The sequence below is a fragment of the Brienomyrus brachyistius genome, chromosome 13, assembly GCF_023856365.1.
Source record: "Brienomyrus brachyistius isolate T26 chromosome 13, BBRACH_0.4, whole genome shotgun sequence".
Lineage (NCBI taxonomy): Eukaryota > Metazoa > Chordata > Actinopteri > Osteoglossiformes > Mormyridae > Brienomyrus > Brienomyrus brachyistius.
Genome location: NC_064545.1, coordinates 20,609,899 through 20,637,803, shown reverse-complemented (window position 1 = coordinate 20,637,803; position 27,905 = coordinate 20,609,899). Strand labels below are relative to the sequence as shown.

The 27,905-nt window shown below is 47.7% G+C and overlaps 1 protein-coding gene across 1 annotated transcript; it reads right to left on the bottom strand.

Annotated features, from left to right (window-relative positions):
• Positions 1–117: 117 nt before the first annotated feature.
• Positions 118–27,862, bottom strand: LOC125706437 (c-Maf inducing protein). The gene is given in 22 exon segments (XM_048973139.1): positions 118–3,727; positions 3,827–3,897; positions 4,146–4,251; positions 4,626–4,772; positions 4,874–4,921; positions 5,497–5,637; positions 6,394–6,510; positions 6,713–6,820; positions 7,267–7,315; positions 7,442–7,468; positions 8,451–8,516; positions 9,843–10,202; positions 10,784–10,863; positions 10,865–10,889; positions 11,095–11,198; positions 11,290–11,370; positions 11,566–11,628; positions 11,716–11,757; positions 11,964–12,125; positions 13,107–13,157; positions 13,881–14,006; positions 25,253–27,862. Coding segments are annotated over 22 exon segments (2,355 nt in total). The 5' UTR covers positions 25,580–27,862; the 3' UTR covers positions 118–3,673.
• Between the last annotated feature and the right edge of the window lie 43 nt (positions 27,863–27,905).

Here is a 27,905-nt window from a genome sequence, read left to right as displayed (position 1 = left end):
GCTAAAGAAATCTGGTTTGATATTGAATCACTGGCAACTACCAAATGGTGAATTCTGGCTGAAAAGTTACACATTGAAAATATTTGTTTGTAAATAATCATGTCTTGAATTCAGAAATGCTGATATTCATTTTATTTTCAGCTCCTACTCACAAGAACAGAACACAAAACACAAATCCATACATTTCATGTCAAATGCATATACAAATAATATACAGAGAACAGGAACAGAAATTCAAAGCTGCAAGGAGCATTTAATGGAATTCAAGCACTATAGTGCCACCATCAGGCTGATCTAGATAGTGGACATGGACTAATCATATACAATTTCCACCATTTAGGATAGAGGATACATAAGCAGTTTAAAATTTCATTTGCTCGCTAGTGCGCCATCTTGTGGTAATTCTGGAAAATTCCGTTAAGTAGTATTTGATACAGCTTGGTTTTTCACTTCCACTATGCCGTTTAACTTCAGTAACCTGAGTAGCAGAGGGCCTGGCCTATTTACCATAGAGAGTTGTGGAAGAGGGAGGCAGATCACTGCTAACTAAATATATGCCGTTCGCCACTGACCACTTGCCATTTCCAAGCACTTGGTCGAATCAAAACAAGAATGATTTCCATCGGTACAATAATAATTTTTTTCCTAATGGCTGTAGGTCCTTAAGTACACAGGTGGTAACTGGGGGCCCTTTGCCTTTGGGGGAAATGAAGATCAACATTACAGACATTATAGATCCCTGTAACAACAGGATTCCAGCACCTTCGCCCTTTTCCATATGATTACCTAACCGCTGTAGAAACATATAAAAAAAACAAAAAAAAAAAAAACACACACAATCCCTCAAAATTCCTGTGGCTAAAGCCTGGAGGACTCATTGCAGACTACATGGGGGGAGTTTTGAGATTCATTCCATTCAATAGTAGCAGGACAGAAAATGTATGAAAATGTGCAACACGTAAAACACACTGCAGGGTTAGCTGGACAACACCCCTGATCTCTCCAGGCAAAGCGACTGAACACGATGGGGAAGTATTTTTAATTTGGGGGGGGGGGGGGGGGGGGGGGGGGGGAGAGTTTAACCTGTATAAACTTCTGCCACAAGAGGGATGGAGAAATAAATAATGGCACTGAAAACACACACTTATTCACAGACAGTTTATTTTGCTTGGAATTTCACGTAATAATTTTTTTTGTCAAAGGTCTCATTCTGCATCTGAGCACAACAGCTCGAGACAAGCAACGGAGACAGGGCAGGCCTGCGGGCTCGGAGTCGGTACTGGGACGGCTCGGGCATGGCAACTGCTGCCCCCCCCCCCCCCCCCCCCCCACCTCCCCCCTTTAAGACTGGAGTCCGGTTGGTAATGACTGAATGCGGGAGAATCAAGGAGGGAAATTAGAGAGTGATCTCTGCTAAGCCAGAGAGCTGGAAGTCATTCTCAGTGACAAAGAATCCCTGCACTGGGAGGTCGGGGGTTCAAAAGGAGTGTTACCTCTGTGTATCTGTCATGCCTCAACCTCTCCGTCTGACCAACAAAATAATAATAATAATAATAATAATAATAATAATAATAATAATAATAATAATGTTTCCCTGGTCCTAACAATACCCCCCCCCCACCCCATCCTATAAAAAAAGAAATACTTCCAAGACCACACAGCATTGCATTGTGAAAAAGCAAGTCGACACACACGCATACACACGCGCACACACACACATATAATATATAAAAATGGAATATCACTTTCTAATGTCAAATTGTTGCAAGTTGCATATGTAATATAATTATGCATATTGCAAAATGCATTTTCTAACATTTCAAAAAAATATGTATACAGGTATTTATATACAGGGGAAGAGGGACGGTGTGTATAAATGGAAACCTTCCGACACGGGTCAACGTGCACGGGAAATAGTTCAGAAAATGCCGATTTCAGATTCCTCTTATATGCCAGAAGACCCCCAGAAACTAGCCCAGCGATCGGTCAGCAGGCTCCCGTTTGCTGTTCCACCAACAACCATTGTACCAAAACAAAAACAATAACCGAAACGCCAAGTAGGATTTCGCGGCATGACCGAGTTTCCACGTATTATAACATGTAAGTATCAAACATGTATCAGGCGGAGCAGTTGCTGATGATCACAGCACGCCGCCTGCTTCCTGGTGCACACATCATGTACATACTTTACAGTCTCTCCCAAATCAGTCCATGAAAACCGCTTCAGTTCAAGTGTGAACTAGTGATCTGACCCTTGTCATACAACATCCCATAAAATTAAAACGTTTTCGGAGATTAAAAAAAGAAAAAAAAAAAACACAAAAGCCAATGTACATGCAGGAGACACTTTAAAACTGCTGAAAATAAGAACAATGAAAATTAAGAACACGAACGACAATTGAATGATAATTACAGTGCACATTTATACACACACACACACACACACACACACACACACACGTGACCCAGAGATGAAGGCAACACCTGCCTCTTACGAAAGTAAATAGCGGTTAAATCGGGCAAATGTGTTTACATATAATACGTATATAAAGTGTACAAAATAAGAGAGGGATGCGAGGGATTCCGGGTGGGGAGAAGCTCCTCCATGCTTTCCTGCATCTGTACTCCTCAGAAGAACAGAGGGCTGGGTGAAGTACAATCTGCCCCCGCCTATGGGGGGCGCTGTTCCCCTATGCGGAAGGAGAAAGGAGGCAGGGAGAGACAGCCAAGGGAAGCAGAGAGGAGCACCTGGTCTCACCCTGCAGACAGAGCGCATCTCGGTCCCTGAACTCCACCTAGACAACCAGAGCCATATACGTATGAAGACAAACTAAATTAAAAGCAATGCTATTTTTCTCCAAAAGTATGTCTGGGTGCAGGACATGCCTCACTTCCTGTGGAAGAAAACAATGTCGTAAAGAGAATATATATTCTTTATATAAACAGTACATGAAGGCAGAGATGGAAAAATACGTTCATTCAAGTCGATAAAAATGGCGTGGGGGGAGGGGTGGGCAGAGCTCTCGCTTGCCCAAGTTCCTTGTCCCATCGCTGTGACCTCTGACCTCGTCTCACACACACACACACACACCCTGAGGCTTCCTCCCTCGGCAGAAGGGACACAAAGCTACTCGAAGCGTTCTCTTCTCTTTTTTGGCATGTTTTCATCTGTTTGTCAGATCCTACCACCTTAAAACGAAAAGCGACGTTTGTACAGGACTGGGATGGGGGTCACGTTCGACGCACTGCATACGGTGACAGAAATCTCGGGTGGCGGGGGACGGGCCGTGGGGTTAGGGTTAGGGATGTGTGCTTTGAACACAAAGTTCTTTAGAAATAACAAAGAAAATGTAAAATCTACACTTTTTTTTCTTCCCCTTGCGTGGCCCGCAGAAAAGCACACAGAAGAAAATGTCTACTGGCCGCCCCATGGAGTCCTCAGGGAGAGAGGCGCGGCGGTCTGGGGGGGCCAAGGTGGTCTCATCCAAAGAGACGGACACGAGTCGGGCGTAGAAACAGGGTCTTTCACTTTGTGTGACGTACAATAAAGTCACTTCCTGCGTCGGAGCGCTGACAGACTTCTTGCACTTCAAGGATTTATCTAGAAAGGGGGTCCCAGCAACGGTGTTGGGGGGGGTGTGGGGGTGGGGCGTTTCCGTGGCGACAGCCCCGTTCACCAGGCCTCGGTGTAACGGACATCCACCTCCTTCAGATTGGGCAGCTTGGCCTGCGTGTGGGACAGCAGTTCTGTCAGTTTGACTTGAAAAAAAAACAGCAGCAAAGTTTCCAAAAAAACAAATCTGAAATACGCGAAGCAGACGCCCACCTTGAGGTCCTCGTAGGTGTCGGCAGACAGCTTCGTGCTGTTCATGTTCAGGCTGCAGAGGCTCTTCATGGCTGTTGGGAGACATGCGTGAGCCGTGAAATGCGCATGCATGCAGGCAGCGTGCCAGTGGTCGCCTGCAGATCCACGGGGGCGTCGTCATGCTGCGGTTTACCGCGGAAGTACCACGTCCGCTCTTCCTTGCGGCTCGCTGCCCTCCCAAACCACCACTTTTCTGGGGTGGGGGTCCCGCCCCCTCCCCTACTTCAAGGACAGATAGACGGAGAGGCCCACCCCCCTCCCCAACCCCCGGTGCTCTTACAGCTGAGGGCCAGTAGCCCGGTGTCTGTCACGGGCGTCTCACACAGGTTCAGCACCTGCAGGGAAGCCAGGTGCTCGGAGAGGAGGCGCAGACCAGCATCGCCAAACTGAGAGACACACGCAGGGAGGAGGAGGAAGAGGAGCAAAACAGTGATGTTACAGAGGAGGAGTGGAGGAGAGTGTCGTCCCCACTGCCCCAGCGGGTCACCTGATCAGGGTCTAATCGAGCGGGGGGGGGGGGTTAGAAGGGGTGGGGATCACATTGTACTTTGGCCTAGATATGCAGGTGACCCAACCAAAGACTGTCAGCCAAAGTGAGACCGCTGATGACAGGTGACACAGGACCGCAGTACTGCAAGTCTCAGGCATATACAGTGCATTACAGGCGAGGGGCGTGTGACTGCAGCCTGTCCATTAGCACATAGGAGATGCTAAGACAGAGGGCTGGCCAAAGGTCAGGGGTCAGGCGGAGGAGGCAGACCTGGGTGGACCATAGGTTGAGCTGCTTGAGGGACGGCAGCTTTATGAGCTGCTCGGCGCAGGCGCTGGTGACGTTGGTGAAGGCCAGGCTGAGGTTCTCCAGGTTCCCAAAGGAACCAGAGCTCAGCAGCCGCGCCAAATCAGCATCCTGGAGACACAACGGAACATGCCAGTAAGCACAGGGCCCTGGGGACGGTCCGAGTACTGGGGACGGTCCGAGTACTGGGGCAGACTGAGAGGGGCACTCACTGTAGACTTGGAGGGCAGTGTCAGCCGTGTGGGACCCCCTTTCCTTTGCTGGGGGGGGCAGAAGACAGACAGCGGTAAAGAGAAACGCCCCAAAAACAGACATTCACTCTTCAGGTTCCTGCCTCTGCAGCGTCCCGACAAGTGAAGGAAAACTCTCCCCTCCCAGTTAGTCAATTTTTAAAAACTGAGAACGACAAGAGACCAGAGACAAAGGCTGACGGCAGAACAGAAATCGTTCTTGGATCGAGTCTGAGAACTAATTTCACACAAACCGCCTCCCTTGTTCCACACCGTCATCACACTGTCATTGTTAATTTTGCTAATTGCTTTGAAATAAGTGCTGGCTGTGCATGGTGATGAAGTGCCCTTCATCTGAATGAGGCTGTGCTTCCTGTATGGATGGAGGCCAATCGCACGCTTCCCCTACGTACCAGCAGGGGCCAGCAGTGAGCTGCTTCTCTGGGCACCACACTTCTACCATGAGAACTGCTAAGATGACTTTTGCTGGGACTCATGGGGAACTGGGCACGCTGTTGTTGTGGCAAAACACCCCTCCCCCCCCCCAGGGTGCCTGGTGGCTGCAGACGATCTTCATGCAGCAGCAGGGGCCCGAGGCCTCTTACCAGCTCCTTCAGCTCCCGCTGCCGATCACACAGCTGCTCGTACATTCGCAGGCCGACCTGCGTGCTCTCCAGGGTGGAGATGATCTGCAGCTGGGTGTCCTTGTTCTCTATGATGTTGTACTCCAGCATGAGGCACAGGATCTGAGACACACACACACACAGTCAGTTGTAAACACAAACACACACTCACACGCACTCTTACATATGTAGCTATATTTCTGATTAGGATTATTTATATCAGTCTCTAACCCCAAACTGAATAAACCAAAGCAGGTCTTTTTTGTTAAAAACAGGTCAGCTGCGCACACGCACACACATATCCTAGATTGACACAGACAAAGACACAGAGAGACAGACAGACTAACAGAGACTAACAAACAAAGAGTACCAGAGACAAAGACAGACAGAAAGAGGCAGAGGGACAGAGACCAAGACAGAGAGAGGGACAGAGACCAAGACAGAGAGAAAGAGGCAGAGGGACAGAGACCAAGACAGAGAGAAAGACAGAGAGAGGGTCAGAGACCAAGACAGAGAGAAAGACAGAGAGAGGGTCAGAGACCAAGACAGAGAGAAAGACAGAGAGAGGGTCAGAGACCAAGACAGAGAGAAAGACAGAGAGAGGGTCAGAGACCAAGACAGAGAGAAAGACAGAGAGAGGGACACAGAGACCAAGACAGAGAGAAAGACAGAGAGGGACAGAGACCAAGACAGAGAGAAAGACAGCGAGGGACAGAGACCAAGACAGAGAGAGGGACAGAGACCAAGACAGAGAGAGGGACAGAGACCAAGACAGAGAGAGGGACAGAGACCAAGACAGAGAGAGGGACAGAGACCAAGACAGAGAGAGGGACAGAGACAAAGACAGACAGAAAGACAGAGAGACAGACTCAGACTAACCTCCACCATGGTCTGGTTCCCCCGCAGGGCCAGCAGCATGCAGGGCCCTAGCTTGTTCTCTGACAGTGACAGGAGGAACTTCTTGGTCTTGTAGCAGGAGCCCATGAGGATGTGGACCTGTGGAGAAGGGAGGGCTAAAGTCAGGTGTGGCAAGAAGTGGGTGGGAAGAGAGGAACAGGGTAAGAGAGGCCAAGGCGAAGCTCCGGACGACTCCTAAGATGGGGGCGTGATACTAACCAGTTCTGGATGAATGGGTGAGAGGATTTTGGAAAGGTGGAGGAGGATGGTGGATTTGATGAGGAGGAAGAAGGAGACATACCATGCTGGCAAAGAGCTCTCCATCGTCATCACAGGCCACGCCCCCCGGGCTGTACAGCTGGAACCAGCCGTCCTTTCCAGAGCGAACACTGAGCAGGCAGGAGTGAACCTGTATGACACACACACACACACACACACACAGGGCGAGGATGAGGGGGTTAGCCTGTTCCGCATACACACACGCACAGACGCACGCACACACACACACACACACACACACGCACGGGTCCACCCACAGACGTACACACACACACAAGTTTGTAAGTATATCTTTGTGGGGACTCTCCATTCAGTTCTATGAGTAAAGCCCTGATCCCAGTAATGAGAAGCTTAACCCCTAACCAGCCCTGACCTTAGTGACCAGCAAAATACACGACTTTAGCATTTTTAGTTTTTTGATGCCATTCACATGTCTTTATAAAACTGAGTTTCTCCATGCAGGAACTGAGAAGTTGGTCAAAATAACAGGTTTTTTTTTTAATCACATTCTGGGGTTATTTAGACCCCGGAATTCAGTAAATACAAATAAGTAGACACACCCACCCACCCACCTACCTCCTGCCGGGGGTCCTCCGCAAACCGCTGGATAACATACTTGAGCTCCCTGGATGGATGGAGAGACAGACAGAATGTTAACAGGCCCTGAACTCGCATTTCAGGCCTTAACCTCTGACAAACACCCACCCTTCAAACCCCAGCCTTTCTTGATTAATAATCACAAGGTACTTACTTTGTGAATTTGGCATGTGCAAGAGCCCTAAAATGAGACAAGGGGGGATACAAATGTGGTAAGAATCCAGCGCGGCAAAAGGAAATGATACAGTGAATTCTCCGATCTGATTGGTCAGGAGAGTGTCGATTCATTTTCTAGAACTGTCTGCCAGCCAGGCGAATCACAGCAGTAAAATTGATGCACTTTTATAATCTAATGAAACATGAAAATGGAGTCTTTAGATACGAACGTGCAAGCCGGATCCGGGGGAACCACGGTCTAAGGGGGAATACTACTCTCCAAGCGCGATATTATACGCTTGTAACAGCACTCCGCTGCATATCGGCTGGTTCTTTTGCTTCTGTAGTCGTGCGCTTAGGAGCATATAACGCGTGGCTTGTCATAACTGAACCCTTTCATCAGCAACTCAATTAAAACCCACCACTGAAACCTTTTGTTTGTCATTAAAGAGAAATTAAGATCACAAATCTGCCGAATTATTATTGGTAAACAGCCAGTGGACCCTCTGTGACTGATAGGGGAAAGAGTACAGGGGGGGCCTGGTGTTACAAAGTGTGCTTCCATCTTGTTTGCTGTGGCTGTTTCTAAATACATAAAATCTCTGATTAGCCTTAATGACCGGCGGGTTACAGTTGAACTCCTGTCTCAAAAACAACAGCCCTTGTCGGGTTAATTAAGAGGGGAACATAGTGGCCAATTACAAAGGTCCCCTCAGAGCAGCAGCCAAACAAGCGGGGGCACTCCCACGGGAGGGGAGCCTGACGTCAGAGGGACTCCCAGAACCCCTCTCTGCCTCCCTCAGCCCCATACGGCGTCCCTCAGAGAGCCACTGCCGACGAAGGACTGACGGATTTATATACCGGCTTCCCACGAGTGACTTTCTTCCCAGTATCGTGATTAGGATGCGCTGGTGCCGGTGAAATCAGAGGAGAGTCAATTAAACAGGGGCGCAAAAAAAGGGAGAGAATGAGGGAAGAGAGAGGGGTGGAGTCAGAGAGAGACTCACTCTTTGGGGAAGGGGATTGGCTGCAGCAGACTTGCCAGGGCGGGTCTCCAGTCATCGTAATCAGACCTGGAAGGTACACAAAGGGACTGTCAATACAGCGGGGGGAGGGGGGCTGTCATCAAAGCATTTTACATAGTTTTTGTGTACATTTCCCTGGAAGCATTAGGACTGGAAACACAAACATGTAGTGCGTATGGGGGGGGGGGGGGGGTCACTGCCATAGAACAGCCTGTGCATCCCAGCAACTTTCTGTCTATCAGAGATTCCAGGCATGTAGGATGTGAAACGGAATCACGGTGGTGAAAATGGAAAATTTTAATTCACAAAGAGACATTTCCTGGGACGTTTGTCCCGCATGGGCCCCCCCCCCTCCGCCGTGTGCGGCCAGGGGGCGGCGGCCGGCCGGGATCAGCGGGGTAAAGCGTTTAGAGCTTCTCTGGGGAAGTCGCTTAGCGATCCCAGCTGGCGGGGATTTCTGACCGCGAAATGCCACTAACATCCACCCTATACACATGCACTGCACACGCATGCACACACATGCACACGCACTGCACACGCATGCAAGCGCACACACACACACACACACACACACACACGGGGCACCGTTATCAAATCACTCCAATAGAAAGTGTTAAAAGACTTTTTTCCCGCTTCCAACAGAGGTTTACATTTTGGACTATCACGCTACGCAACGGATCAAAACACAGCGATATGAACGCGGGCGCTAATGAGGCTCCGCCCCTGATAAGGGAAAATACAAGGTGAAGCTGCAAGATAATAGAAAAAGGTTATAGAGAACAGCCGGCGAGGGAGGGCAGGGCCACACAGAGCAAGGCGTCACAGCGAAAAGGAGCCAACCGCCACCTCCACTCCACGGTGGAAAGAGAGGGCAACCCAAAGGACACATCTCTCCATTCTTCATGGATATTTTTTTAAAGGGGGTTTAGTTTACTTCCTTCATAAAAGAGTAGCCCCCCCCCCCCCCCCGATGAATTCCTGTCCTCTCTGATCGCACCCTTTCACTGACGCACACATGGGCTGACAGGTTGTGAACGGATGACTCCCACCGACAGGAAACTAAGTGTGAACGAGCAGCCGCTTCCAGCTGTCGGCTAAGGGGTGGGGTGGGGGGGGGGGGGGGGTCATAGGGAGCTCACAGAGACACAGGCAGGGCTCAGAAAGTACTGCAAACAAACGTGTGAGTGAGCAAGAGTGTGCAGGGTCTCCCATCTCCATCGGGCCGAGACCGTTTCTCTTGACAAGTCAAGGCACGTCACCCCTGGCCCAGGCCAGCTGGAAAGGGGACTGATATTGATCCGGGGGGGGGGGGGGGGCGGTTTGGGCAAGAATGCATGTATCTGACAGAGGCGGAACGACGAGGAGGACACTCACAGCATCTTGAGGATGAGGGCAAAGCATCCCAACACGCGGTCGGCCTGGGCAGGCAGCTGGATGGACAGAGTGCTGAGGACCGGGCTCACCAGCAGGCAGTCAATCAGATTGGGCTCGCTGTCGCCCCCCGCTGGCCCTTTCAGCTTGTTGGTGGCGTTGTTGTTACGCTCCAGCTCCACGAGGATCTCGCTAGAGTTGACGATGGAGGGAGGCGGCGAGAGTGGCAGTGGGGGCGGCACGGATGGGGGGTCCGGGGACTCCAGCTCGGAGCGCAGCAGTCGCAGAGGCAGTGGGGGCTTGCGCTCGTTCTGCTGCTGACAGCCGTTCCGGATCTCCTTCAGGCTGGGGGAGTTATCCCGGCTGGGGGGAGGGAAGGTGGGGTGACATGGAGTGAGATACGGGTGAAGCAGAGGGGCGGGGCCTTCAAATCAGACCGTCTGACAGCTAGGACCTGAAAACCGATCAGGGAGACTAAGACGACTCGCCCTAAGAATCAGTCAGGTACAGTCCTAGGGAAACACCACGGGGGGAGGGGGGGGGGATGCTAAATAGGACATTAGGACAAAAGAACAGGCTAAATAGGACAGTTAAGCATGCGGAGAAGCAGTGTCTCACTCTCTAAGTTTAAATGCATTGGTGCTTGTAAATGCAGAGGTCTACGTCACCCCAGGAGGCCAGGCTCTCCAGGTAAAAAAAAAAAAAAAACATTTGAAAAATAAAAATAATAATGTTCGCAAGACACGACATGGAATGAAATCCATCCATAGGTCTCACACAGGGTTAACGTGCTAACATTAGCATTGGCCACGCTAGGGGGATCTCTTAGGCATTATCTACAGCAGTCAGATTCGCTGTTACACAGGAAGGGCTTATTAAAATAAATAAAGGAATGCGTGATGTAACCCCCCCCCCCCCCCCCCCACCTATGCGTGATGACCTACCTGTTGATGAATTCCTCGTAGCAGGAGTAGATGGCAGCCAAGCAGACAGCCACCAAGTTGGGGAGGACGCGAGGGTGGGGGGCATTGTCCAGTGGGGCCGTGCATGCTGAAACACACACACACACACACACACACACACACACACACACACACACACACACACACACACACACACACACACACACACACACACACACACACACACACACACACACACACACACACACACACACACGTGAGAGGCATGATGCGATTTCCTCGCCGCGGGACAGCACAGCTGGATGGCGGCCATGGCCACGAGAGCCACTGACCTGTGCACAAACTTCTTGACCACCTCCATGCCCCCGTTGAGCTCGTTAAGGGCCAGGATGTACTCCTGCGTGAAGAGACGCAGGCGGGGACACTTGCCGAAGTCCTGTCGGGGGGGGGATACGCGGGGTCAAAAACGGGAGGGGGGGGGCAGTGACCATAAGGGCAGCAGCATGTTGCCAGAGGGGGGCGCTCACCATGTTGTGTTTCAGGATCCTCTGGACCACGGGAGTGAACACCTCAATAACCACCATGGACCGGGGGCGCTCCCGGCAGTGCTGAGGGACGACACGCAGCATGAACACACGACACGCAACACGCCCTTCACGTGTAAACACACACACACGCACAATACCGACTATTCTACAGCCGAGAACGGCACCCACACCCAAAACGCCCGCTGGAAGGACAGTCAGTGCTGCAATTAATTAACCCCGCCTCAGCTAATGATGAAGATGATGCACGGTAGACACCTTGCAGAAGAATTCACACAGGTCAGGAGGCGGGTGGTTGTTCTCCAGAAGCGGGGCGATGGCCTGGGGGGGGAAGAGGGCGGTGAGACATGGCACGCCGAAACCACGGCGACGCTTAAGCGGGGGCCACCCCCTTGACTGCAGACTCACCACGATGATGTTCTCATGCTCCGGAGTGCTCAGGTTGGAGTTCTGCACGCGGGGGGCGAAGGGGACGGGATTAAACAGGCTTGGTAACCATATAACTACCATCGTTCTGCCACTAATGTCCATTAAAATATCAGAATATCGAATTGTACAGGGTATCGGTTTGTGTTGGTTCTGGGCCAAAGCCACCATAGTTGATGCAGTGACCCCCCCCCCCCCGCAAGTGGCACGGAGGCAAGAGAAGGCAGTACCTCTGCCAGCAGGGTGGAGATGATGTGCAGGGGGGTTTGCTGGATGGACTCGTCCTGCAGAGGCGAGGTGAGGGCCATGTCCACCAGAGCCCGGATCTCCTTCAGCACCACGTCCCAGCGGCTCGGATTCTTCAGCACCTTCCTGTATTTGTAGATCTTTTTCTGCAATTAAGAGAGATGACACAGGCTGGGAAGAGCGGCGGGAAAGAGCGCGCTAATCCACACACAAAGAGCATGTGAGGCGCTGGCGGGCACATGGGCGTGTGCAGAGGGAAGACCGGTACGGGACACGAGGGCCGGCGAGAGGCCAAAGCCAACAGCAACTCAGAACCAGAATGTCTGCTTGATCCAGACCTCATGATATTTAGATATGAACAGGTCTCTTGTCAGCTTCTTGCAAACTATTGTAATGAACTGTAGATAGTACTGTGCAAAGGTCTTAGGCAGGCAAAAAAAAAAAGTCTTTATTTTTGCATATAGAGAGGGTATATATGCTCGGGGGAAAAAAAACACAATTTGTCATTAGACCACATGCAAACAAACAGGATTTTTTTCTGTTCTCTAAAAAGTCACTGAAATCTTGTTGGACGGCTAGATGAACACCGCTTCAGTTCCCAAACCTCTCCTCAGAGGCACCCCAGCCACTCCATGTATTTGTTAAATTTTACCACCAGCTCAATTAATTAGATAATTTAATTAACTCAATCACATACTGATTGATACAAGGTGTGCTAGTGGTCTAGTCAAACAATACATGGGGTGTATTAGCTGGTTGCTGCTAATACTGTGTGATTTCAGGAGAGGTTCTGAAACGACTCAGCTGACACACTTTGACAGGCATAATATCAGTCTTACACCAACATGAAGATCATTTAAGCATCGTTTTCTCTGACTGCCCCAGACTTTATATCTGATGCTAACACACGCTGAGTCTAAGCTGAGTCTAAGCTGAGTCTAAGCTGAGTCTAAGCTGAGTCTAAGCTGAGTCTAAGCTGAGTCTAAGCTGAGTCTGGCCGCACCTCTGCCTTGCCGAATCCCTGCCAGCTGCATGCCTGAAATGCCCCATCTGACTCACTTCTACGTCACTTTGGACAAGAATGTCTGCTACGCAAGTAAATGCTACGTGCAAAGATGAATACGGACCTTCCACTGCAGAGAATGGAACCACTGGTCCCGCAGGTAGCCGTTTGCTGCCTGAAAGAGAGAGAGACAGACACACGAGAGTCACATGGAGGAAGCTTCCCTCACAGAAGACGCAGACACACAGACGAACGTCAGGCTTCCTGTTCACAGCACTGAGATACACAACTGCTCAGGGTTAAGAACAGAGGAGGACAGACCTACCACACACACTCGGCTGTGCATCTGTCCCATTTACATTTTCACAATTATTATTTACTTTATTTTAAAGATGCTGGATGTAGATCGGCTTCAGGAAGTGCTCATCATTATCTACTCGCAGACAGAGCCCCCACCAAAGCAACAAGATTTTTCTCTTTTTTGCAGCCAATACCCATCACCCTGGATGGGGTGCCAGTCCATCGCAGGGCACACACGCAGGGGCACTCTGGGAAACAGACCGGCCTGCATATCTGCAGCCTGAAGAAGCAGCCCTGTCCTAAATGGCAAGAACATGGCGAGAGCATGCAGAGCGGGGGTGGGATTCATATGAAAGCAGCCAAAAGGCGTGACTGTAATCTGATGGTAAAGGGTGTCCGCAGGATCCAGTTCCCCTTTCTCATTCATTCCCTCCCTCCCTCGTTCTCATCCTGTGGTCGCTGTGTTTTGGCTATTCTGTTACTGTGAATTTGAGCATTTGGTTACGTCGGACTCAGGTTTCAGTAGGGAGACCGGCGCCGATTTGGCAGCGTGTCGAGACGTGTGGAGCCAACAGGGGGCGCCATGGAGGACTGTTACCTGGAGCAGGACGGTGCCCCCCGGGAAGCTCAGCTGGAGACAGTATTTGGGGGCGTTGTCCCAAGTCAGCAGCTGGATGTCCTCGATGGTGCTATAGGACAGCGCTGATTCCATGTAACCCGTAGGCTGGGGGGAGAGGGAGACAGGCAGAGAGAGAGAGAGTGAGAGAGAGAGTGAGAGAGAGTGTGTGTAGATGTGTGTGAGAGGGGGAGAGACAGACAATGAGTGTGAGAGTGTGAGAGCAGGAAAGCATAGGAGGGAAAGAGTGTGAGAGTTTCTCTCTCTCTCTCACACACACACACACACACACACACACACACACACACACACTCCTGAAAACTCTAATCCCAACCATGGCAACCCTAACCCTAACCCCTACCCAGCCCTAACAAACATAAGTAACCAAATAAAATACAAGACAAGACTTTCGGCATTTTTTGATTACATTCACAGATCTTTGTGGGGACCTGAAAAATGATCCCCACAATGTCAAAATGATGGGTTTTTAATCACATTGCGGGACACACACACACACACACACACACACACACACACACACACACACACACACACACACACACACACACACGAGTGGTCTAAAGGGGTAAGACGTGCCATCTATCCACGCACAAAAAGAACCAAAATCAGTCACTGACAGACCATAATAATACCCAGTCGACGTATCATGTATCAGTTCAAAATCCACCGGTCAGCTTCCCTTTGCCCAGGATGCCTACAGAGCCATCCGGGACGTGACCGGCGCCTCAAACACATCTGCCGTGTAAATCGAGACCCCGCTACAGGAACGGTCTGCAGCGGCCAGAGAACGACGTCTGCCCTTCACAGCAGGCAGGAAATGCGACGGAGCTGCGCGGATGCAGCCCAGCAAGCCACACTGACACAGGCCTGCAGAAGTCTGCCGAGACCCAGGTACTCTGACCTACATCATGACCCGACTTATGGCCACACCCCCGACGAAAGCAGCAGTCCATGACGATTCATACTGGACGATTCATACCCAGTTGCACGCCAGATGTTTTTAAAACTGTGAGAATGACTCTGGAAGTGTTTCTTCAGAAGCCTGCATACCAATGCAGCCTCAGAGCTGAGCTGTCCGTTTACTGTGAATTTAATGATCCTTTCAAAATGTCTGCATCTCGTCCTTCAGCCAAGAAAGAAATTCTTCCTTGCTTTTACTCTTTCGTCACATAAATAAACTTCGAATACTTCATTTTTTCCCCCCCCAGTTATGTTAGGGGAACGGACCACAAACCAGCCCTGTTGCTTAAACTGGTTAGTCATTGACATTCGTTTGAAGAGGCCATTAAAAAAAACAAAAAATAAGACACTCCACCTTCACTGGTGTCTTCCGCTCTCCTGTCATAAACCAGGCATCCCCCCCAGGCTCCACCTGGCCACCCCACCTCGGTCACATGTCAAGAACACACCTTGAAAAGCTAACTGGTAACATCTCTTTGAATGCTCCCCAAAAGGGCGACTGAAGTATACCAGAAGGAAGGTTTGTAGCACATTTAAAACATTTAATTTGCCCGAACAAAAAACATTTCAGAAAATAATGTACAGCTCAAAAAAAAAAAATCTGTAAAGGGGTAAGAGACATACAGCAGGCTAAACGGTATAAGCTGAATATCTGTGATTAGACCTTGTGCATAATAGCAGAGCATTTCATTATAAGCGCACACATTTAACCCCAAAAACTGCCAAGTAAAGCGATGGTCTTGTCAACGAACAATACTGCCACGGCATATATCTAACACTAAATTCACCAAGTTTTAACATTTATTATGCCAGTAAACACTGCTGGAATTAATAAGCTCCTGTTTCTCCATTTCCAAAGTTTCTGAATAGGATTTAAAAACTGACTGTTCTTGACAATGGGCGTTAATGCCCACACTGTACCGGGGCGTGGGAGGCTGGCTGAGCATATCCCGCCGATTACATATGTAAGCAATAAAACTTTGACGCAGGCCCACCATCCTATCCTAAATGCCCCCCCCCCCCCCCGAATGGTCTGCAGGGATACGGCTAACTCTCTAAAGGATAACTGGTATGAAAGATGGATGGATGACGATATTATTAGGTCGTATTACCATAATACGGTATTATTTTTATATTATGTATCGAACTACTTGAGCAGAATTGAGCCATTAACGTTAAACAGATCCTCAGCCACGAAAAGTTAAACACTTTCTTGGGAAGTTCAATGGCAGAGCGACGAAAGACTAGTGTCCAAACCGTTAACGTTCATATACAGCGATACACACCACTGAACAGACGCGGCCAGGCTAAGTCCATTAAGGAGACCTGAATACTATCATAACGATCCGCCACCAGCGCCATGGCAACCCGCTTGCCGGTGTTATTCTCCTTCCTGTTCTCCTTTTGTTTTGATTGAGGAGCACAATGCAGGTCTTCTGTCCTCTACGCTGCGTTTCCTTGGAAACAAAGACGTTTCTTAAATAAATACGGGAGGCAGAAATTGGTCGCGTATAGTATCACCTTGCTAGGCCAAAAGAAAACAGACCAGTTCATTGTAAACAGGGCCGCAACTTCCAGCAGTAACTAAATACTTACGCCCCACCTTTTCCTTCCCAGAGGCACATCAATATACAGCCATAACACATCCACACACTACAACACACACACACACACACATAGCACCCAACAGGAAGTATTTACCCACCCCCGGCTCCCCCCCCCATATATAGATAAGCAATACAACACATGGCTGGAATATTTACATTTTACTTTATCTACTCCATATCTAGTCACCGAGCTCCTTAGTAGCAACAATAGTTCATAAAAAATAAACTGGAAAATTAGATGTCATGATGGATACGGCGAGGTTAAGAAAGATACAGTCAGTTATCTTTAGAATTCACACAAAATGAATGGAACATGCAAATACAAGTTTCATATTTCAGGTTACATTGTTCATCTTAAAAAAATTACAATTGAAATAAATTGAAATCCCAAGGGAGGGGGGACGGCATGGTGGTGCAGTGGTTAGCACTGTTGCCTCACACCTCTGGGACCCGGGTTCGAGTCTCCGCCTGGGTCACACGTGTGTGGAGTTTGCATGTTCTCCCCATGTCGTCGTGGGGTTTCCTCCGAGTACTCTGGTTTCCCCCCACAGTCCAAAAACATGCTGAGGCTAATTGGACTTGCTAAATTGCCCATAGGAGTGCATGCGTGAGTGAATGGTGTGTGAGTGTGCCCTGCGATGGGCTGGCCCCCCGTCCTGGGTTGTTCCCTGCCTCGTGTCCATTGCTTACGGGATAGGCTCCGGACCCCCCGCGACCCAGTAGGATAAGCGGTTTGGAAAATGGATGGATGGATGGATGGATGGATGATCCCAAGGGGTAATTCTTGAAAAAGATCTTTTTCAAGAAAACATACACAGAGACCACCATATATATTTTAAAAAATGCAGTTTTAAATCCTGGTTTAAACCCTGATGGCAGAAGGCTACACTGAGCAGCAGGTTGCTTCCAGGTTCAAAATTTCTAAGACAGCAGGTCACAAGAACAAAGTGAAGCAGGAGACACTGGGAATGACCAAAAACCAGCCAGGAAGAGGCCAGAAGCAACTTTCTAATGCCTGAGATGACTGTTAACTTATCTGACAGTTCGTCATGAATCGTAGGATCCAGTCAAGTGACCTTCAGCAGGAATGGGAAACATTAAGTGCAGGTGTGAAGTGCACTGCTAGGACAGTTAATATCCTAGAAGCAGGACTGAAGTCACATAAAGCAAGGAAGAAGCCCTTCATTAATGAGAAACAGAGAGGAACCATATAAATACTGTGCTGTGCTATATTCTCCTCTTAATTTTCTTCCAGAACTGTGTGCGCAATAAATTTACTGTGGATTTCAAAGAGAAATATCAAACAAAAATATCTCCCAGTATCGTGAGAAAATCCGATGTCTTGTGCATAAATAAGATGGCTCTCTATCACGAATGAAAGAAAACCATATGGATGCAGCCAGTGTAAGTGATGGTCAGGGAAATCAGAGAGAGACTAGTGACAAAAATGGAAAGTAACACACTAAGAAAGAAAACGGCCCCTTACGTCACAAGCGGCTTGGGAACCCCACACATTAAACATTTCTTGGTGGGAGGACACAGGCACAAAGTTTCTGCGTAAAAGGCTGCGTGACACTGCATACAAAAGGTCCGGGAAAGAGGCGATTAAGCATGTTGTTGACCGAAGAGACAGAGAATAAACACCTGAACTAACTGGTGATGTTTTACATTGGGAACACGCCCGATAGATGGCATGGATCGCTGTTTGGTGGGGGAAGTCATGTCAGGGAGGGTCTTGAGGAAACCCCCCGTTTCATTCTGAAAATGACCTTGGAATAGAGTATGGACTGATGCTTTAGTCAGGTCGCTGACCCAATATACAGCCAGAATGGCACTGGAATCACCAGAGGACAGTGAAGTCAGCGCCTGGAGTTACTGGAAAACCAGACCTCAGCTCAGCTGAGAATCTAACCATGCGGCCCACCCACAGACCCCTACAAAAGCTTGCGTATTTCACATTTTTCAAGAATATTGCTATATGAAGCTGGCAGACTTACCCCAAGAGACTCACAAAAGTTGGTAATAATTACTGCCAAAATTCGGCAGTCAAGGCAAGACGTTTCAGCTTTCCTACTACACTTAAACATTTAAAAAAAAAAAAAACTCTTGTGCCTTTCAAATTTTAAACTGAGTAAATAAAATCATGCTACATTTTAAGATTTTAGATTTTAATGGAGAATGTGACAGATGAACGAAGAGAAAGACACTAAACTGCCCCAAACAGATAATCAGACAAACAGATTTTAATAATCAAATCCATGTGTTTCTTTTATTTGAACTTTATGCAGAAGACAATTATTTCCCACCATTTCATTATCCTCTGATGACTAAGATTCAGTCTTGCATGAGGTTATATTTCAACATAAAACTGGTTTTGATGAAAATAAAGAATGACGCGGAAACAGAAAATATTCTATTCCCACGAAGACTGATGAAAAGTGACACGCGTGCATTTAAACACGTCTTAAAGAAAAGGCCGCGCTTTCAGCCTTTTCTGAAAAATAAGTACTAGAAATCTGATCTCCCCAGTACTTTATATTACGATTATAATTATAAACTACAAGGCTTTTACCTTTTGCACGTAGCTTTTGCCAAACTGTGAAACTTACAATGCATTTCCTTTTAAAGGCGACTCAGTTTTGCAATTAAATTAATTATAATGATATTTTAGGAAGCATGGTGGTCTTATTCATGTAAATAATTAATATTTTGTATTTTAACTAAACGGTGCGATCAGGCGAAGGGTAACACCGTATTTAAAGGGGGGGGGGTAATACACGCACACACTTCGCAGTCCCCTAAAGAGAGGGGCTCTGACGTCACATGACGGCTGAGCCGCAGTTTCACCTTAGCGCATATTTCGGAACGGGAAGCCGGAACGGCGGCCGCAGTGATGCGCACGTCACACGCAGAGACTTACAGTCAAACGGGCCACATTGCAGCTTAGAGGGAAACGGGGACGTGAAAAGCTGCCGCTTCCACTTTCAGAACAGAAATGCCTCGTGAATCCCACCCTTTGCCATAGACCTGGCTGAGCTACTTCAGCAAACGGACGCCCGAGGCGTTTCACTTCGCAAATCTTCTGCCGCTGGCCCTTTTTTGTGGCTAATTGAATTTAAAATGAAGCCTGACCGGGGTGCTGCTTCTGCAGGCTTGGCCGGGCACCGGGGAACCGAACTACGGACCGTTTCGAAGCCCACACTGGGTCGCTTAAGCTCACAGAAAATGTGACTCAGTTTCACTCGTTGATGTCACCGGAAATAAAAGCAGCTGCATCAGGATGGTAAATGTTACAGACGGGCAAAGAGACGGCCAAAAGCATTATAACATATTTAAAACACTACATATTCCAATTTGTGTTTCCATAATGACATAACTTTCACTGTGTTCTATATGGGGAAGATTTTGCTTGACTACCAATATGCCCTGCTTAGATATGAAACCCTTTAGGGTGACCATTCGCCCTCCAATTCTTGGACTTCGTCCTTTTTATGGAACCAAAGTATGCCTGAAACGTCTGGGATTTCGCTTTCATTCATGTTGACATTTGGTTTCTAGAGTCAAAATATGTTTTGTGTGCGTTTTTGCGTTGCCTTGATGCCTCTATTCGCGCCCTAACGTCCAGAATCCTCTCTTTTACAAATTAAAGAAGTCGGCCCATGAAACCACTGGCTCTATCAGCCATGTTCGGTCTCTTATTTACCCTTAGTTGTGCGTTTCCTCTTCTAATCATTCCCTTCTGATTAAAACCCCAGGAGATTATTGCTAAGGGAGTGGGGCTGACTTTTTCCTCTCTATGTTAATGACGAACATTTATTAGATTGATAAGTAAATTGATATATAGACAGATAAAAAGACTATCGATCCTGAATGGGGGATTTAGTGCAAAGCTGTATTTGAACTAACCAAACAAATACAATATAAAGGAACAGAATCGTCACCCAACTAGCCTGTAATGAAGAAAAGGTCATACAATAACATCTATTTACCCTCAACTGTGAATCGCCATCACAAATAACACGAGAGATACATGGTAGTGAACAGCGATTTCCCATACGAGTCACACCTTATCACACTGACACAATCGGAAACAGTGAACTATATGGTATCAAAATCATGTTCCTTTTACATTTAAAGCACGTAATACACCAACAAAAGTTCAATGTTTACATGCGCTTCACACATCACATATTCCTTTACTCTGAAGGATTTTAAGAATTTCTCAGTTCTAAATTATTAATATTAAAAGGCATGGAGCATACGAAAGGGACTGCATCTGCAGTGATACTCATGCGGCGCAACTGAAGCGTTTTAAGTCAGAGTCCAGGTGGAAGCTCGTTCTCGACGCAAAATGATTTCGTCAGACTACTTTCGCAAGACCTATGTATGTAAAACCCCTACAAGTGAACAAGAAAAGTCAAAGACGGGGCATGAAGCGCACGGCCGTTTCCCTGTATGCCTCACGGACGAGTCACGTCCTCCTAAATGTCAGGGCAATCTCAGACAGCGACAGCTCATCTATGGGAATTGGCATGTTTGTTCTCTCACGCTGATCTATACTCTGGACGCTTGAAGTTTGGCCGTGATCGTCTGCGTGTGGTTTCCCAGCATCAGGATCTAAATACGATCGTCCGAGATGAGCTATACAGTCCACTTTAATTAAGATTTATTTAAAAAAAAGAAGTTTGCCTCTGTCATGAAATCATGAAAATGAAAAAATAAGATCATGCTGTAGGCCTGCAGCTGCCAGGTTAAAAAGAGTTTGTAGCCTTTCTAAAATAAGAAACTCACTATTAAACATTTACTTACCAGATATATTTCTAAATAAACAGACTAGGAAAACTGTCAAATTGTATTACTTTATTTGACTTGTTTATGTACTATTTAGTGTTTCTTTTTTTTTGCCTCGATTGCATGTTTAATTGAAATGTCATGTCATCACCTGCACCAAAAGAAATTTTTTGTACTCGTTGACTAAAGTTTCTAAATCTGGCACAACTGATAGATAATCCGCAACAACTAAGTTTCGTGCATTTTTTGAGTGGTACAGAAATCTCTTCAGACGCAGATTATTATATGGGAAGGACAGCAAAATAATCAAACACAATCGGTGACGCGATTCAGAGTCCAGGTTAAGTCGTGCCACGATCTAAACTGTTAAATGCAGAAACGCGCAATGCAGGAAATGCAGGATCGCACAAGTATATATTTTTCGTTGGCATTACCGCAATTTCACATTCCACGAGTTGGACTACTTTCAATTCTCTTTGTCAATTTGCAGCCCGACCTCACAACTAAAACAAAAGATTCATGGCTTATGGAGTGAAACGTATGTTTAGCGAAGGCCAAAGGTGCTAAGAGGCAGCATGCAACACACAGGGAAATCACTCCATAATCAACCAACTTAACTCCTCGATGTGTGCAAAGGCCCCAAACACCACACTCAAATGACCCTCTTGCGAAGCAGGTCTAATGCAAAATTGTTTGAACCGTCAGATCAAATACTTAACTCTGGCTACACGCTGAGAACAGCGCTGTTAAACTTCTAGCCTGGAGAACCGCCATGTCTATACTGCAAGGGGGACACCCTCTTCACAGAGCATAATTTTCAGCCGAGTAACTCCATCCAGGCCAACACCCCCCACCCCCAACATCTGCTCTTGTCTGTCTGTCTCATGTACCATCACACCACTGCTTAAAACACACGAGAACCGATCGCCACCTGTGATGTGCATGAGGAGGCAGCATCTGGGCCAAATACAGGCAATTATTTAACCCAGTTTTATCTCACTGGGGGTCTGCTGAGAAACACGGCATCTGCAAAATGGTTAAGATTCACAGGAAAGACCCCAGTCCAGTCATACTTTGGCACACAAAACAGAATTGTGAGGACCTATTTCCTGATGTTAGGAAATTCCTAAAAAAAAAAAAAAAACTCAATTTGTTTTCAGATGAAGAATTGATATTTACTAAATTACATTATACAGATGCTAACTGGCCACATTATTAGGTATTCCTAGCTACTACATTGTTGGAGCGACTTTCGCTTCCAGAACCACTGCAGCAGTAAACAAGCTTTGTGTTCCGAGAAGCTATTCTGTGCACGACTGTTACACTGAGCTGTTAGTTTTGCATCAGTGTCTTTCCTGTTCGCTTTCACAAATCAGCCCATTCTCCTCTGACCTCTTTCATTAACAAACTGTTCTTGCCCACCAACCTGCCACAAACTGGGGGCTTATTGCGTACTGCATCATTATTTGCAAACTCTAGACACTGTACTGTCTTACACCAAAAAAACAAAATCACACCCTAGTCAAAAATCGGTTAGACCACAGATCTTAGCCGATGCAATTCTTATCAAACCTCTTATCTCTGTCAGCAAACTATAGAAATTCAGTTTAGGCCACACCATTTGATGTATGGAAGAACAGGCTGTTTTATTTAACGAATTGGTATACCAAATAAACTGGCCACTAACTGTGTACGTATCTATGCATAAATATATAAGCTATCCTCGGCGAACGCGTAAGAGAAAGCAAACAGGAATACTCCAACTCCAGAATGTCACACTGATTCACTATTAGCATGACTAATTAGCCTACTTTGCAATGGATGTTAGAAAACAGAAACGAAAATGGGCCATATACAAGGACGACGAAAACAAAAGGGTAAAAACTGGAAAAAGATTTTAATCTTAGTGTTACATTATACTAATTTACCACGTACAAAAACACGTCATGGCAAAATACAACAATGAGTAAATAAAAACAAAGCCGTGGGCTCATAATGTGACAGAATAATGTATAGTGACTTAAAATGAAACTGAAATAGGTTTTGGGGCGGCAGGGGAGCTGAAACCGGGGTAGACACCGTGGCGGGCAAAGGAGACCACGGCTGCCGGAGCGTGACCCACCGTGCGTCGCCTGGGCAGGTGGGGCTGCCGCGGAACCGTAAAAAACAGGAAGGCGGCCGAAGCTGTAAAGCTGTTATCCGGCGTCAGATAGGCACCGACACCGTAGCTGCTGTCAGATGGTGGTGGTGGGAAGCAGACGGTGTCTGAAAACGCAGCTCCGACGCACGGCGGCGAGAAAGGAAATGGGCTGCGGTACCGTGACGGACAGAATGATGATGTGAAAGAGGGCGATAACACGATAACCGGGGACGGTGAAGGGCGACGTGCAAGGGATGCGCCAAGGACCGTAACAGACGGCAGGTCGGTGACAGCGGTGGAAAAAACATTTCTGGATAGTTTTACTTAACTGATGGGGGCCGCACCGCAACCACTAGTAAACCAGTCTTTGATGAACAGGGCAAGGACTAAAATGATAAAATCGTGGGAAAGTCCTACTGGGGGTCCTACACTGCACGGGTAGGGAAGGACAAGCACGATCCCCGGCTAGATGGACACGCGGGATGGAGGCAGCAGCGGCCGGTGCCTGTCATTGGAGATCGAACGATAGATGCTGAAAAGACACTTAAAATGAAGAGATATTTCGTATTTTGTTCAGTAACATACTGCCCCAGATAATCCTTTATTTCTCAAGACGACTGTAATTTGTTTAGAAGGAACTTAACTAGATAACTAAATATTAGGTTGCCAGGATGGCGAGTTTCTATAACCCCTCAATATTCATGTTGTGTGACATGAAACGCAGACATTATTCGTTCATAGGACCCCACAGGTGTCAATGCATGTGGCTAGAAACGCCACAGACCAAGCAGACATCAGAGAGGCCTGAGAAAGACATCAAAGACGACTCGGTATTACGAGCCAAAGAAAACCTTTTACTACCGCAATACACCAGCAGATGGGTCATCGTTATGAGGGCATACATACAGAGGTACATACAGACCCTCGTCTTCCTGGTCCTAGAGATCAGTGGTTACCAAGACCGCCGGGCACCGGGAAAGTAATGTCCAAGTCATGTGACAGACACAAAAATATCAATTAAAAACCCCAAACGAGGGCAAACGCTGAAGACAAATCACGATGGGTCAGTTTCACCAATTATTTTTCCAATTTCTTTATCCACCATGTAAATTATAATAAGAGTTGCAAAGGAGGTATTTTCGTTACTTCCCAAAAATCGGACAAAGACGGCTTTTCGATGCAATCGGTGCCAAACATGGTGCTTCTGGAGGCTGACAGTGGAAACACTGGGATTAATGGCCGTGTCCGCAAACACGGCCGAGGCCCGGTCGGTACTCCATCTCGTAGATATATAAAATGTCCTCCAACTCAGTGCGGGAGGCGACCATCTCCGAGCCGTGTGGCAGGCACGGAGGCGCCGAAGATCCCTAACAGGCGGCCGGCCCCCTCTGCTTCGGGGCCGCCAGACCGGGCCGCCTTTCCGATGTACCATTTTATTCATATTTTTATAAGCACAAATGATTTTTTCCCATAGACAGACATTACAGAAACGCCAGATGCGATCTGCTCGGCGGCGGTCAGCTGCGTGCAGGTATAACAGCAGATAAGGAAACGACAAAGCGACTATGTAGCTCGCTGACCATTTTGGTTAGAAACAAAGGAGCAAGGGGGGGGGGGATAAATAAATAAACGGGAACATTTGTGCTGGTTACTGTAAAGCCGCGTTCGGCAGGTTATCCTGCGATGTGATCATGGAGGGGTGGGGGCGAGCAAAGTAGTCGGACACCATTAGATGGGACGTTGTTAAATAGCTGCATTCATTTGCACGATCTGTTATTTCAACATGGCTAGTGCGAGCGATCAGCTGCTCTGGGGGGGGTCGGGGGGGGACTCACCGTGGCCGACACCAGGCTGCTGTCGGTGAGCGTGAGGTGGTGCGGCTCCCATCTCCGCAGAAACTTGGAGGTGAGGATCTTGCTCAGGAAGCTGCGTGGGTGCTTGACCACGCACACCTGAATGTCTCCCTCCTGCAGCAGCTTGTATCGCATCCCGCTGCCGCAGAGGAGCAAGGCTCTCCGACACGGCCCGGCGCCCATCTTATTATTATTTCCCTCCGGCGTCGCCAGTATGGACGTATCCTCTAACAGAGGCTTGCTCTCTTCGGACTGGTGGCACTGGTTATTCTGGAGATCGCTGCCCCCTCCGCTGCCGTTGAAATCCATGGTTTCTTCGTAGCAGCAGCGAGAAAGAATCGCCGCCGTCTCAAATAATAAGAAGTAGGCGTACTGTGATTTCGATTAAAGAGAGAGGAGGAAAACACACACACGACCAGGAAAAAAAGACGTTTTGATCAGCTAATGCGGCGCGATCTTAAATATTTCATTCGTTATTTTCACAAGAGAATCCATGAAGGCGTTAAGGAGTCCGGAATTGGGGGGAGTAACAGAGGAGATACGGGGTAACAGCGTCCAGATCCACACGATCTCCCCAGAAATGTCTATCCTCTGCGTCGCGCTCCCCCTGGCAGGCTATTCAATACACTCCAACTATTGCTATATCCATTACGCCAGCCATCGTAGCGGTATCAGCCAACGCTTCACGGCGTTAACAACAATAATAATCATATAAAAATGGAAATGATCCAAAAAAAGCGACGCGTTTCTCTATAAGTTTTGCTCTTGAAGAGCTCATTGGCACGGTTTTTTCACCCCTCGCTCGATCTCTTCTTCCTCTATCTTGCTGAACGAACAGGCACTTCGACTGGACGATTCTGATTGGCTCGGGAGCGGTCATGTGACACCTCGGTGACGTCAATGGAAGTCAAACGGATGCGCTGAGCGTCTTGTTCTACTGTCAGATTACGATAGGAGAGCGCAGGCTCTATTCTAAAAGTGGAAAGAGGACGCGCCGCTCGCTGTCCTCTCTCCGTGATCCGGCTCCATATCTGATGACAAATGAATCGGTGTTGATTGCGCTCCACAAGGACAGGATCACGGTTACTGAAGCCCCTGTTGCTCGTCGAGCACAAGACCGAAGTGTATTCCTGGCACTGGGAATGAAGGGGAGCCCAGAGTTTATGACAGCTTATCAAATAGGCTGTGTTCCTTCCACCAGCAACGGAGATGCTGTCCAAACCAGTAGAAGGCAACGACATGAGCACCCATTATCCAGCGTGAGAACACATCCACGCACAACAAATATACACAGCTTAGTACACACCCACTCGGACATTCACCCACCCTAAAACAAATACGTTCACAGTCCTTTGGCAAAAGCCCAGATGCAACAACGAAGTCACCTGACAGTTTATTCCCTTATAAGTAAACTAACCTGGATGAAAGCACACCTGAAAAGCACCATTACTCAGACCCATCGTCATGCTGCCCCCAGAGAAAATATAGGTATGTATCAACTTCCTGTCGTCTACACTGACTAGGCATTGACTAGTCCATGGTTTGGCCTGGTTCCCAATTGCACCATTACCGGTAAATGCACACTCTGCACAACTGCACCCCCGCCCACACACAATAGAGCAAGGTAGAGAATTAACCTGTTATTGACCATAAGTAAACACCACAGAGTACTATATATCAGATGATTTCTGAACAGTTTTGCAATATTGGTTGGTTGTCATTAATGATTAAATTGGATTATCAATAACACAGAAGCTCATAGAAATCTAAAAATACTTCCTTTAGGAGAAGCTTGGCTTCCAGACTCTGTAACACATGAAGTTTCTTTTCATCCCTCATATGACGGTACCAGTTGCCCTCGACTGTAATGTTCTTCTAATGCTGCTGCTGGCCCTTCAGCTGCCAGTTTTTGCACTTTCGCATGAAATAAAGCAGCAGAAAATGAAAGCAGCTGTTTTTTTCCCACATTCCAAACATACCAGCTCTTCCGTTGGCTGTTGATGCATTAAACAAATCATACACCCCACCTCAAACTGTCCAGTTTTTAATCCAGTGCACATACCTTCGTTATGTCATTAAGACTGTGAAATCCAGAACAAATAAGCAAGACTAAGGCTGACGATCCACAGATCTGAAGCCAAAAGTGTAACGAATATGTTAAGAGTATTTAGAATAAGGTTATAAATGCAACCTCTTTTTGACTAACGGTATGTTTGTGTTACGGTTGGTTAATAAGTTATGTGAATTCAGTTTACCAGGTCGCTCACACACAGTCTGTCCCCCAACCCCCCTATACTGGCCTACTTTTTCGATGTCCAATTATCTCAGATTTGGCCCATGCACTCCTAATGCACCGATTAAATTAGAACACAGAGGAGAATGTCTCTGAGAGACAGACTCTGGGGTTCTGATAAGCTCACGGCCTCAGATTCAGAGATGCCTCTCCGTTGTGTTAAAAACAAAAACAGCGGCGCAATTCGGCAGTCATCGCACTGCCGTCGCGTCACAAATGCTCCGAGCGTCAAGCCACATGACCTCTCTGCCACCCATCGGAGAGAAAACAGTGGCCAACTTCGAACGTACTGCTTTCATTTTCGCATATCGATAATAATCTGTATTTTAAGACCTAGATATG